Here is an 11,561-nt window from a genome sequence, read left to right as displayed (position 1 = left end):
GTAGTATTTTAAAAAAAACAATAGCAATATTAAAAAATAAAAAATACAATTAAAAGGTAAGAAATAGAAAAGAATAGACTCCTATAGAAAAATGAACATAATATTTTACAAAAAACATGTAATTTTAAACAGTATGGCAGTGATTTGTTAATTACAAATAATAATAGATATGGGTATTTGTAAACATTTACCAGACAGTGCAAACTAAAATGAGAATTGAGTTGTGTATGTTACTGGGAGCAGTGATGATTGTAAAGTCTGACAGCAGCAGGAAGGAAGGACCTGTGATACCTCTCCTTCATACACCTGGACCTGTGATACCTCTCCTTCACACACCTGGACCTGTGAAACCTCTCCTTCATACACCTGGACCTGTGATACCTCTCCTTCATACACCTGGACCTGTGAAACCTCTCCTTCACACACCTGGACCTGTGATACCTCTCCTTCTACCCTGGACCTGTGATACCTCTCCTTCATACACCTGGACCTGTGAAACCTCTCCTTCACACACCTGGACCTGTGATACCTCTCCTTCACACACCTGGACCTGTCATACCTCTCCTTCACACACCTGGACCTGTGATACCACTCCTTCACACACCTGGACCCGTGATACCTCTCCTTCACACACCTGGACCTGTCATACCTCTCCTTCACACACCTGGACCTGTGATACCTCTCCTTCACACACCTGGACCTATGAAACCTCTCCTTCATACACCTGGACCTGTGATACCTCTCCTTCACACACCTGGACCTATGAAACCTCTCCTTCATACACCTGGACCTGTGAAACCTCTCCTTCACACACCTGGACCTGTGATACCTCTCCTTCACACACCTGGACCTGTGATACCTCTCCTTCACACACCTGGACCTATGAAACCTCTCCTTCATACACCTGGACCTGTGATACCTCTCCTTCACACACCTGGACCTGTCATACCTCTCCTTCACACACCTGGACCTGTCATACCTCTCCTTCACACACCTGCACCTGTGATACCTCTCCTTCACACACCTGGACCTGTCATACCTCTCCTTCACACACCTGGACCTGTCATACCTCTCCTTCACACACCTGCACCTGTCATACCTCTCCTTCACACACTTGCACCTGTGATACCTCTCCTTCACACACCTGGACCTGCAATACCTCTCCTTCACACACTTGTGTATCAGTGTATCGGTGAAGTAGCTAACCAGTGCTGTGATACTGACCTGGTGACCAGGTGGGACTCCTGCACCAGCAGCGATGACAGCTTGTCCATCATCCTGCTCTCTCCCACCACCTGCACTGGGTCAAGAGGGCATCCCAGGGTGGACCGGGCCTTCCTTATAAGTTTATCCGGTCTCTTCCTTCATGCTGTTGAGATGGTGCTTCTCCAGCAGATTACTACATAGAAAATGGCTGATGCCACCACAGTGTCATAGAAAGAAGTCAGGAGTTCCCCCTGCACTCCAAAGGACCTGCGCTTCCTCAGCAGATACAGTCTGCTCTGACCTTACTTGTATGTAGCTGCAGTGTGATCAGTCCAGTCCAGTTTATTGTTCATGTGATCTCCCAGGTACTTGTGAGATGCCACCATCTCAATGTCCGTTCCGAGGATGTTCACCTGTGTGCAGGGTTGTTTGTGCCTCCGGAAATCCACCACCAGCTCCTTGGTCTTCCTGGCATTGAGCTAGAGGTGGTTCCGCTGGCACCAGTCCAAAAAGTCTTTAATAACTTCTCTGTAGGCTCTGTTGTCCCCGTCCCTGATGAGGAGGATGATAGCAGAGACGTCAGAGAACTTTTGTAGATGGCTGTGGGATGATTTGTGGGAGAAGTCTGCAGTGTACAGCGAGAACAGGAAAGGGGCCAGGACTGTTCGCTGTGGGGCCCCTGTTCTGAAGATTATCTGGACCAGCAGACTGTCCTACATCTGCTGTGTTTACTGACAGTGGCTGGTTCTCTGGAGCTGGAGAAGGAGTGGTCAAACTTCCTGTGACATCCATTAAAACATCATGTGGTTCCATTATGTCTTATAAGGAACCATTTGCCTCTGACCACTGAGATCAAAGACAAATGTACAAAAAGGTGGTTGGTCAGTCCGTTCACCCAGCCCTCTTCCAGTGAGAGCTAATATATACTGAGTTGACTGGGATTCACAACAGCTGTACTCCTGACAGACTTCGCGTTCTCACTGGTCCTGCAGTCATGATGCTCGCTGGCTTCCTCCTTCTCCTCCTCCTCGCAGGTAAGGTGTCTCTCATCCTAACAGTATCTCTGATGCTCCAGATATCCACAAACCTCACTGTAAACAGCTTTCAGTGGAGTTAATTTTGACCAAGGAAACTGTTTCAATAAGTGAAGTCTGAGGCAAATCAGGAGCGACATGGACGTAGTTTCCGAAGAGGTGTTGTGTGGTTTTTAAAAGGTGATGATTCATTCGGTGAGCACCTTGAAATAAAAGTCCATCCTACAAATAAACTGAAAACTATCTGAATCACTAGATACTACAAGAAGTTCTAGTAGGGTAACACATCCTTAATCAACCCTAATGAGGCATCACTCTCGCTTTAGACATAATAGGAAAATTTGTTTAACTCTAAATGTGTTTTTCATGATAATATAACAATTCTAAAAAAAATCACAAGGCTTTCATTAATGTTTTAAGCAAGTTAGAAACAGTTGGGTTTTTTTTTTACACTTAAATTGTCTTATTAATAAAGTCACGTCTGACACATAATCTCCCCATTCAGTATTTTTTTTTTGCAAACATGTACGCCCTAAAAGAATATTCTCATCATTCGTGAGCACATCTTGTCGATCAGGCTGGTTGGTTGATGCAGTTAACGTGCATTGATCTGATGCTTAAACAAATATTCATCACTTTTCATGGACACAATAATTTTTTGCCCTTGCCACTTTCCGTTACATTTACAATCGGGCCCGGAGTGGCTAATGGGGAGGACCGGGACAATTCCCGGTGGACTTGTCTGACTTGAGGGCCGGTGGTCAATTTTCTATTTTTTTATTTTGGGCCGGTGTTCAGTCATGGCACTGAGTGGGTAGGCTTTTACATGTGTGCTGTTACCGCTGTCCCTGGACCGTCTCCACCGGCAGCCTGATGTAACACGTCCATGCACACCGCACACTGTCAGTGGTGTTCGTAGCCTGGCTCCAGCCCCAGAAGTGCAAGGGGGTTTGCAAAATGCAACTTTAAATGCACTGTTCAAGTTAATTAACTAGCAAGTCAATGAAGTGCGTGACGTTGTAGCCTGCCTAACCTAACGTTTCCTAATTTCAATAATACTATGATGCAACGCCACATAACTGGGAAACTTTGTCTTGTAGCCCCTCCGATGCAAGATGCAGCACCAAGCAGCAGCCATGAGCCCACCACAGGTCCAGAGTGGGCAGGTAGGACTGCACAGTAATTCCATGGGCATGACTACTGTGAAGTTACAGTATACAGCTGTAGATGCATTGTATTTTACTGTGAAATATTTACAGTACATTATTGTGAAACATGTACAGTAAATTACTGTGAAATATTCACAATAAATTACTGTGAAAGTAATGCAACTAATAGCCAGTAATTTACTGTAAATTTACAGTGAAAAATTTTACAGTGTGCTTATTGAGAGAATATTAGAATATATATTAGAATTAATATAATGAAGAGTATGGTGTAGACCTGCTCTATATGATAAATGCCCTGAGATAATTGATGATGATAGATAATTCAGCACTACAATAATGAAACTGACTTGAATTTTTGACTTGAAAAAGGGAGATTTGTGTTGAGAATTCTGATTTTTAAAATGTGATTTAGTGTCAGAGGCAGGAGCCAGTGGAGAGGAAGAGATCGCTGCTGCCGCAGAAGGAACAGGTGAGTGAACAAGCTTTCTATGCCCAAAAGTAAGATAATAAACAAACCACACAATTAAAAGTGAAGCGACCATTACTTGCATTAAATAGGAATTATTTTATAAAAAAAATACATGGAATTACAAGGCTTTAGAGAACAGTGCACTATGTAGGTTTAACATGTAAAGTTATAATTACATTATTTTAATATAATAGGTTGTGATCTAAAGTGATCACTCCAGGGCTGAAAATGAGTCCCACTCCGGCCCTGTTTACAATCTGACCGATGGTGCTTAATGTTTCACAATTGGAGGCCAATTGTTTCCTCGTAAAAGCAATATTTCTCATCTGTGTAAACTAAAGGATGGTGAATACTGCAAATACTTCAGTTATTTATCTTTCTTACAATATTTTCTGCCAATGTCAAAATAGCACTCCATGTTATGATGTCTTAAAATGCATGAAAATGTATTAGTATTTGCACTTAACTTATCCAAAAATGTAACGACAACCAACAATGTAATTACCTTACCAATAATGTCATAAAATGTCCTGCTGGATATTCTAAAAACATTTGTCTGACATCTTCAGGTGTGTCAGATCCCCGCACACCATAATCGTGTGGGTGCATTTGAGTAAAACTCAAAAGGTTTCTACATTTCTTATTCAGGTCTAATTGATGGTCCTGCACAAGCAATCAGCAGGGATTCATGCGGGTAAACATCGAATTTATATGAATGCATATTTGCCTAATAATTGTGCATTTCTATCTGTTTATAAAAGCCTAAAGTTTGCATTTCCAAACAATAAGTCCATGTCAGATGTTGGCGTTTTAGACGGCTAGACAAGGACAAGACACAGACAATATATACATTTTGTAAATATTTACACTTTACATTACCAAGAGATGATGATGACCCACCTGTTACATTATGTGATACACTGTTTGTAAAAATGTTCTTAGTTGGAACATTTTATTACATCATTCGTCAAGGTAATACAATGTTGAGTTTTATTACATTTACTCTTGCATGAAATTCAAATGATGGATGAATCCATCATTTGAATTCAGAGTCAAAATTAAAACTATGATAATCAGCGTCACATTTCCTGATTTCTTTTTGTTTAAAACCAACATCTCTCACCGATAATATAGACACATTATCGGAGAGAGAGGATGGTGTTGTCTCTGTAGATGGAGAATCGTCCAACGGTCACTGCAGTTATCTGCGTCTTTATCAGCATTTAAAGTCAAAAGGTGTTGGGAAGAACGCCATGATCCGGCCAGTTAAACACTACAAATCACCCACTGTGGTATACCTGTATGTACATATCTATTCCATCCTAGATGTGGTAAGTGTTTTATTATGATTATAAATCAATTATTAATGCTTCTGTCAGAAAGGTTATTTTCATTGCTCTGTTTCTTGCATTATGTACTAAAATTATTGCATTGTGTTTCTTTGCTCGTAGAATGAGAAGGACCAGACATTTGTTTCTTACATTAGGACTGAGATGGTGAGTTCTCTCTGAGGATGAAAACATTTTTGACTGAATGAATTCTTACCTGGGAAAATCAAATTTGTTTTGTTAAAATTAAATATTCTCCCTGTTTTTCTTTGTAGAATTGGATTGATGAGTACATTTCTTGGAATACTGGCAATTTCTGTGGTATTGAGCGCATTTATCTTTCTAATGACCAACTGTGGAAGCCAGATCTAATTATTGAAGAGATGTAAGTGTGTGCACACTGACAGCCTCACTCGTTATCATTTATTTATGAAAACAACATAAAATTGAAGTATTTATATGCCAGTATATATACTCCTGAACAAAATCTTAAGACTGGGGGAAAATTACAAGTATTTGCATTTTGGTGGTGGATCGTAACCAGGTTGTAAGTCAGGGTTCTCCCCAGACGGTGGAACAGCGGCGCTACGCTGCTACACCGCTAGGTCAGCGCCGCTATACTCCGCGCGTGACGGTGACGAGCGTCCGTCCATCCCCCGGCTGACGGCGATGAGCGTCCGTCCATCCCCCGGCTGACGGAGTTGATGACCGTCTGTCAGCGTCCCCCCGCCCCCCCCCCCCCCCCCCGGACTGACGTTGCCTACTTTATGTTTTTTTGTCTTGGGAATGTCATGAAAGTTTGCAAGAGCAGCCAGAGCTCACCGCTAGTTTTGAGTAATTCACAGCCACCAGGTGTAAGCTGGTCCTGGTGGATGAGCTTCACCCCCTGCCACAAGAACAAACGCCTACACTGACGGGCAGCCGGAGCCTGGATTCGTGACAGCAGGTCTTTTGGATTCAGAGTTGCTAGTCTCTAACAATGTCGAGGATGACAACTCCCTAGAGCCATTGGGATGGTCTCACTATGATAAAAAGAAGCTGCCAAAGATAAAGAAGATTGGGAAACAGCTGCTTCCTTCCTCCCAGAACTCCAGGATGAGCTGGCTGCTACATGGAGAACCAAGCCATACAGAGATAAGCACTATCCCTGGAGGCCCTCTTCTTGACTGTAAGGGGATGGATGCCCACAGGCTGCGTCAGATACTGTGGGTGGAACAGGTGGTGCCATCTCATCCTCACCTCAACGCCTCGGTATTACCATCAGGGGCCTCCCTGATCACCAAAGCTAACCGCTTTCAGTGCAGTCTGACAGGCAAGATCTATGATAGATCAATGCGGCCCCCTTCTCCCTGTGTGAAACCTGAGTCCTCGCTTCTTATGGCCTATCAGGTAGAATTGGAGGAAGAGATGACAGCTAAGCTGCACACAAAGCTGTGGGAAGAGATCTGCATAGTCACTGACCACTGCCTTCACCTCGATAAAGTTGCAGTCCAGGCCACGGGCCAATCACTGGGCCTGATGGTCCTACAAGAGAGAGTCAGGTGAAGGATCTCCTAGATACACCAGTTGACCCACAGGGTCTCTTTGGCTCAGCCACAGCCTCAGAAGAGATGTGAGGACAAGAAATAGGAAGATGAAGGCTGAAAGCTCTGCCTGCCCAGGAAGGCTCGGCCGAGCACTGAGGGACCCCCACTGAAGACATTTGTGCCAGCTTCAGGATCCCAAAACTCTGCAGTGTGACCACCTCACAGCGCTGTGGACAACCAGGCAAAGTTCTGTTCATGGTTCCTGTTGGTGTACCGACACATCAGTTGTCACACTACAATAAAGCTGTCCCAACTCTCGCAACCAGGCAAAATGCTGAGGGCGCATGTTTAAAAAAGAAAAAGAAAACTGATTACAACTAATATGGCCTCTCACATAAACCCAGCGGGGATCACAAGCGCCTCTTTCTGCAAGGAGGTTGGTCTGGTGAGACACTCATGCTCTATGTATAATTCAGTTTAAATAACATGTGTGTTTGTTCTCATGCAGGACAGACAAGGACAAGATCAATGAGAATCCTTATATCGCTGTTACCAACGAAGGTCAAGTCTTTGTCGAAAATGACATAAAGGTGATCAGCACCTGCGAGATGAAAGTTTACAAATTCCCCTTTGACAGTCAGAGCTGCAACCTCACCTTCAGGTCTGCTATACACCCAGGTGAGTCTTTTAGCTGTATTCTGATTTCCTATTAGTTGTTTTCTTGTGTCTTAAATTGCTTAGAGCCTAGATGAACACATACATACATTCCGTCTTTATTATCCTGCAGAGAAACCTCACCTTTTTTGTTTGTTTGCTTGTTTTTTCTCCCACTTCAGACAAGGAAATTCTGCTTTATCACGACAATAAGATTGTAATAGGCATGGAGTTGCCTGAGGAGAGGTTAAAGAGCCATGAGTGGATATTCATGAGAATGACCTTGGCCCAAATAAATGTTAAAGGTGTTACCCGGAAGGGCTTGGTGGTTTACCATGTAAGTATTTCTGATATGGACAAATGGAGGGGGAAAATGAAGTTCTTTCATTCCACTTCTTCCAAGTGCAAGTTCTTTCCTGATGTATTTCCATTTTGTGAGTCTTTTTTATTTTATTTCATTACATTTCAGGGAGAAGCGTTGTTTGTCAGTACACAAAAAATACCTACATCCGTAATGTGCAGATCGAAATTTTACTGATTCAGTAGGAAGGGTTTTATCTTGACTTTGTTGCACACCCAGACAAACAGAGATCTCCACAGGACATCATCTGCCCAACTCTTTAAACCCCAGATATTTTCAGAGAAGGACTCAGTCCCGCTGGGATCATGCGTACTGTGGGCGAAATGACCACACGGATGATCAAAACAAATTTCAACATCAGGAAATAAGAAACTATTGGAGAGCCACATAGAAAATAAAGCAAAACATTTTTTAAACATCAAGGATTATTTGTGTTTTTCTCATATTTTACTGCTGCTGGTTATTATCTCGAGCCAAAGTCAGCCTTGCTCTTTCTTAGCTACATTTAGTAAGTAACAGTTTTTCTTGAACCACTGTAGACATGGGGATTACCATGTTGTTACCATGTTGCTTTGGTTGAGCCTTTTTTTGAATCAACCACCTGACCCTTCAGTATCGTTTCACAGATCACCATGTGCAGGCGCCCTCAACTCTACTTTGCCAGCCTAATACTGCCTGTCCTGTTCTTCTTGGGTCTGGACTTGGCCTCCTTCCTGATCTCAAACAGCGGGGGTGAAAAGCTCAGCTTCAAGATCACTGTGCTGCTTTCTGTCACTGTGATGCAGCTTATTCTGAGTGAAATACTTCCTTCTACTTCAAACAGGATTCCACTTATAGGTAAAGAAGCTCAGAGTCACTGCACATCATATGAGCCGGGACAGCACACGCTGTGTAGTTATTTGTCCACATTAATGATGATGTCCTCCCCCTTTAGCGATCTACATTATGGGGATTTTTGGATTGATGATGCTCAGCCTCCTGGAGACAATTTTGGTGATGTATCTGTTGGAGAAAGACTGGAAAGAAAATGAACCGAACAGAGGCCAAAGCCTGAGTGAGGACTGTGGGGACAAACAAGGCAAAGTCAGCCTTAACAACTGCTGTAGAGGTGAGATTCAAAACAACTAAAAGGGAGGTTTGAATAACATTTATGATCTCAGATCAAGTTCGAAACATTCATAAAAGGAACTAAAATGATCAGCAAGATATAAAGAAATAACAGTTTTGATGTTGTGTCCAAAGCCACTCCTCCTCAGTATTACCCTCCACTGCCTTCTCCCAACAGTCTCATGCTTCTGTGCTAGCATTGTAAACACCAACAGTCCCTGTGCTGAGTTCCCAAACAGCTAAATTATGTTATTTTAAATGTGCACCAATCATGTTTTTTGTCTAACTGATCATTTCAGGCATTCACTCTGCCTGTGTCTGTGACGTCTCTGCCAGTGAAACACCATCTGAACTGCTGCCAGTGAGCCAAGAGGTTAGTGCAATTTCTTCCTGCAGTTTCAAAGCAAAAATATCCTCTGACTTCATCCAGGGCTCTGACCAGTTAACTGGAGCTATTACCCAATACTGCACTCTAAACTAACAGTGAGATTGGACTGTCCGTCCTTGAACTTATTGCTCCTCTCAAATTTAGAAAGAAAACATACAATCCAACTCCGTGGCTCATCGAACACACTTCCTAAAAAGGCAAAGAAGAACAGCTGATTATATACAAGGCTAATAGGTTTGACTTGTGATTTGGGCATAAAAATAAAAATTGATTACAGTGTATTAAAACTTTTTCAGGTAAACTGCAGCCAACTGACGGAGGAGTCTCATGACTCTGAAAAGCTGTCAGAGGAGCTGAGAGAGGTGGTGAAAACGCTGTCTCTGCTGCTCAACTGCAGGAAGGAAGAAACGAAGCCTGGCTACTGGACCAGAGTGTCGAACAAAATCAACAAAGCTTTCTTTATTTTATATGTCATAGCTGTCACTCTGTTTTTAATCTATTTGTGTTTCTGTTGGAATACAGAATAGTGCAGAAAAAAAGTGGCAATGCAAAGAAGTTGTAGGCTGTACTCTGAACCCACAGGGGAAAATCTAAACAAAATGTCTTCGGATGACAACAAGTGACGCTGCCGCTCAAGGTGAAACTCTGACTCAGAAAGTCTGTTACTAACCACACATGTTCCACTTTCTCCAACTTCAAAGATGCACAATTCTTCCTAATTTGCATGCTTCACACAGTGGTTCAGATCAAATGCAAATGTGGTTGTGGTGTAGTATTCTTATACACTAATATGTGATGAAGTTGTAGACTTATGTCTTTGCTGTGTAATAATCATAATCCTTTCAAGAAATCCACCAAAACACATGTACAATTACAAGTAGAGCATGCAGGTATAAACAAAATCTTCATAATGGACCAGATAACATGTTAAAATATTCAACATTTTAAGTTAAAAAAGCAAAAGCTATCACAATTTTTGTCTCATTCTCTCGTATACATCAAGCCCCTCTGTTTGTAAATGTTATTAATGTTTCTATATTTGCCCTTGTATTTTGATTGTATTTGTCCTTGAATGTACCCGCTGCCATGATAACCTGATTTCCCTTCTGGTATTAATAAAGTTAACAATCTATCTATTGTCATGTCATTACAGGATACATTATAGAGGGTAAAGGTCTGTTGTGTTTCATATGACTGAGAATACAATTTATTCCTATCTCATAATATATCAGACTTCAAACTTGTGTCTGCCTGCTCATCACTGTGTCCAAGGACATTCATTTATTTAAAAAGATAGAGGCCCTTTAATGCTATATCATTTTGACGTCACTGCGCTGTCGCCCAATCAGTGACATGGGTTTTCATTGAGGCAGTCAGTGTCGCAGACATATATACATAGACACCTCACTGAGCAGGTTGGCTGGTTGTGATAAGCTGATGTCGCCGCCATATTGGACGCCTACAAGTCAATGGAGAGAACTTTATAAAGCGCCTTATACAAAGTGCTATAAGTTAATGCCACTCACTTGCACATTCACACAAGTACAGATGTATTCAGGAAACAGATAGGAAGCAAAAACTACGTCTGTAACGTCCTCTGACAATTATAAACATAACACTTGGATGAGAAATAACCATTGTCCATATTTTTGTGTCAATGACAAAAAGAAAGCAATCAGGGAAGGCATAACAAACTGAAACATTAACTGTATAGTTTCTATCTTGAGTGGGTTTTCATGTGCCTTCAGACTTGACATTTGTGTGAATCTTCCATCACAAACACAACAATCAAATGGCTTTTCACCTGTGTGGATTCTCTTGTGTGTCTTCAGATGTGTTGGCCAGTTAAAATTTTCCCACAGACATCACAGCAAAATGGTTTGTCTCCTGAGTGCACTCTGATATGTTCCTTGAGCTCCCCGTGTACTGTAAATCTTCTACCACAAACATCACAACCGAAGTGTTTCTCTCCTGTGTGGAATCTCATGTGTGTCATCAGATTTGCCAGTACTGCAAATTCTTTACCACAAACATCCCAAACTGATGTCAGCATGGACAGGATGGCTTCGCTATACTTGGATGACAATGTATATGTTGAGTCAGCTCCAAACCTCTGGTGTGGGCCCCTTGCTGTAACTTAACTCTGATGCCCACCTCCGAGCTGATCAAGGCTCCTGGTAATGGGGACCCTTGCACTGTCGCATTCCCACAGTTGTCTACAGAGGAGCATCTGGTCCTGTCCCATCCTGTCTTCTCCTATTCACTATTGTCTTAGAGCCCAGGATGTGAAAGACACACACAGACACTACAATGTCCAAA

At 42.3% G+C, this 11,561-nt stretch overlaps 1 protein-coding gene across 1 annotated transcript; it reads left to right on the top strand.

Annotated features, from left to right (window-relative positions):
* The first annotated feature begins 3,328 nt into the window (after positions 1–3,328).
* LOC115571591 (5-hydroxytryptamine receptor 3A-like) lies at positions 3,329–10,374 on the top strand. Its single transcript, XM_030401059.1, has 11 exons — positions 3,329–3,406; positions 3,822–3,878; positions 5,013–5,209; positions 5,330–5,374; positions 5,482–5,591; positions 7,241–7,410; positions 7,569–7,723; positions 8,374–8,584; positions 8,682–8,855; positions 9,154–9,227; positions 9,539–10,374. Exons 1-11 carry the CDS (start codon positions 3,349–3,351, stop codon positions 9,767–9,769), a joined length of 1,482 nt encoding a protein of 493 aa, XP_030256919.1. The 5' UTR covers positions 3,329–3,348; the 3' UTR covers positions 9,770–10,374.
* Positions 10,375–11,561: the final 1,187 nt, after the last annotated feature.

Source organism: Sparus aurata, chromosome 20 (genome assembly GCF_900880675.1).
Source record: "Sparus aurata chromosome 20, fSpaAur1.1, whole genome shotgun sequence".
Classification (NCBI taxonomy): domain Eukaryota; kingdom Metazoa; phylum Chordata; class Actinopteri; order Spariformes; family Sparidae; genus Sparus; species Sparus aurata.
Note: the sequence above shows the minus strand (reverse complement) of the source record. Positions and strands in the feature narration are given on the sequence as shown.

What these genes read in the sequence shown, in the direction of transcription:
- LOC115571591 (XM_030401059.1), top strand. Translation starts at nt 3,349, where the DNA reads ATGCAAGATGCAGCACCAAGCAGCAGCCATGAGCCCACCACAGGTCCA. An exon ending in CACAGGTCCAGAGTGGGCAG is followed by an intron (nt 3,407 to 3,821) that starts GTAGGACTGCAC and finishes AATGTGATTTAG; the next exon opens with TGTCAGAGGCAGGAGCCAGT. An exon ending in TCTATTCCATCCTAGATGTG is followed by an intron (nt 5,210 to 5,329) that starts GTAAGTGTTTTA and finishes CTTTGCTCGTAG; the next exon opens with AATGAGAAGGACCAGACATT.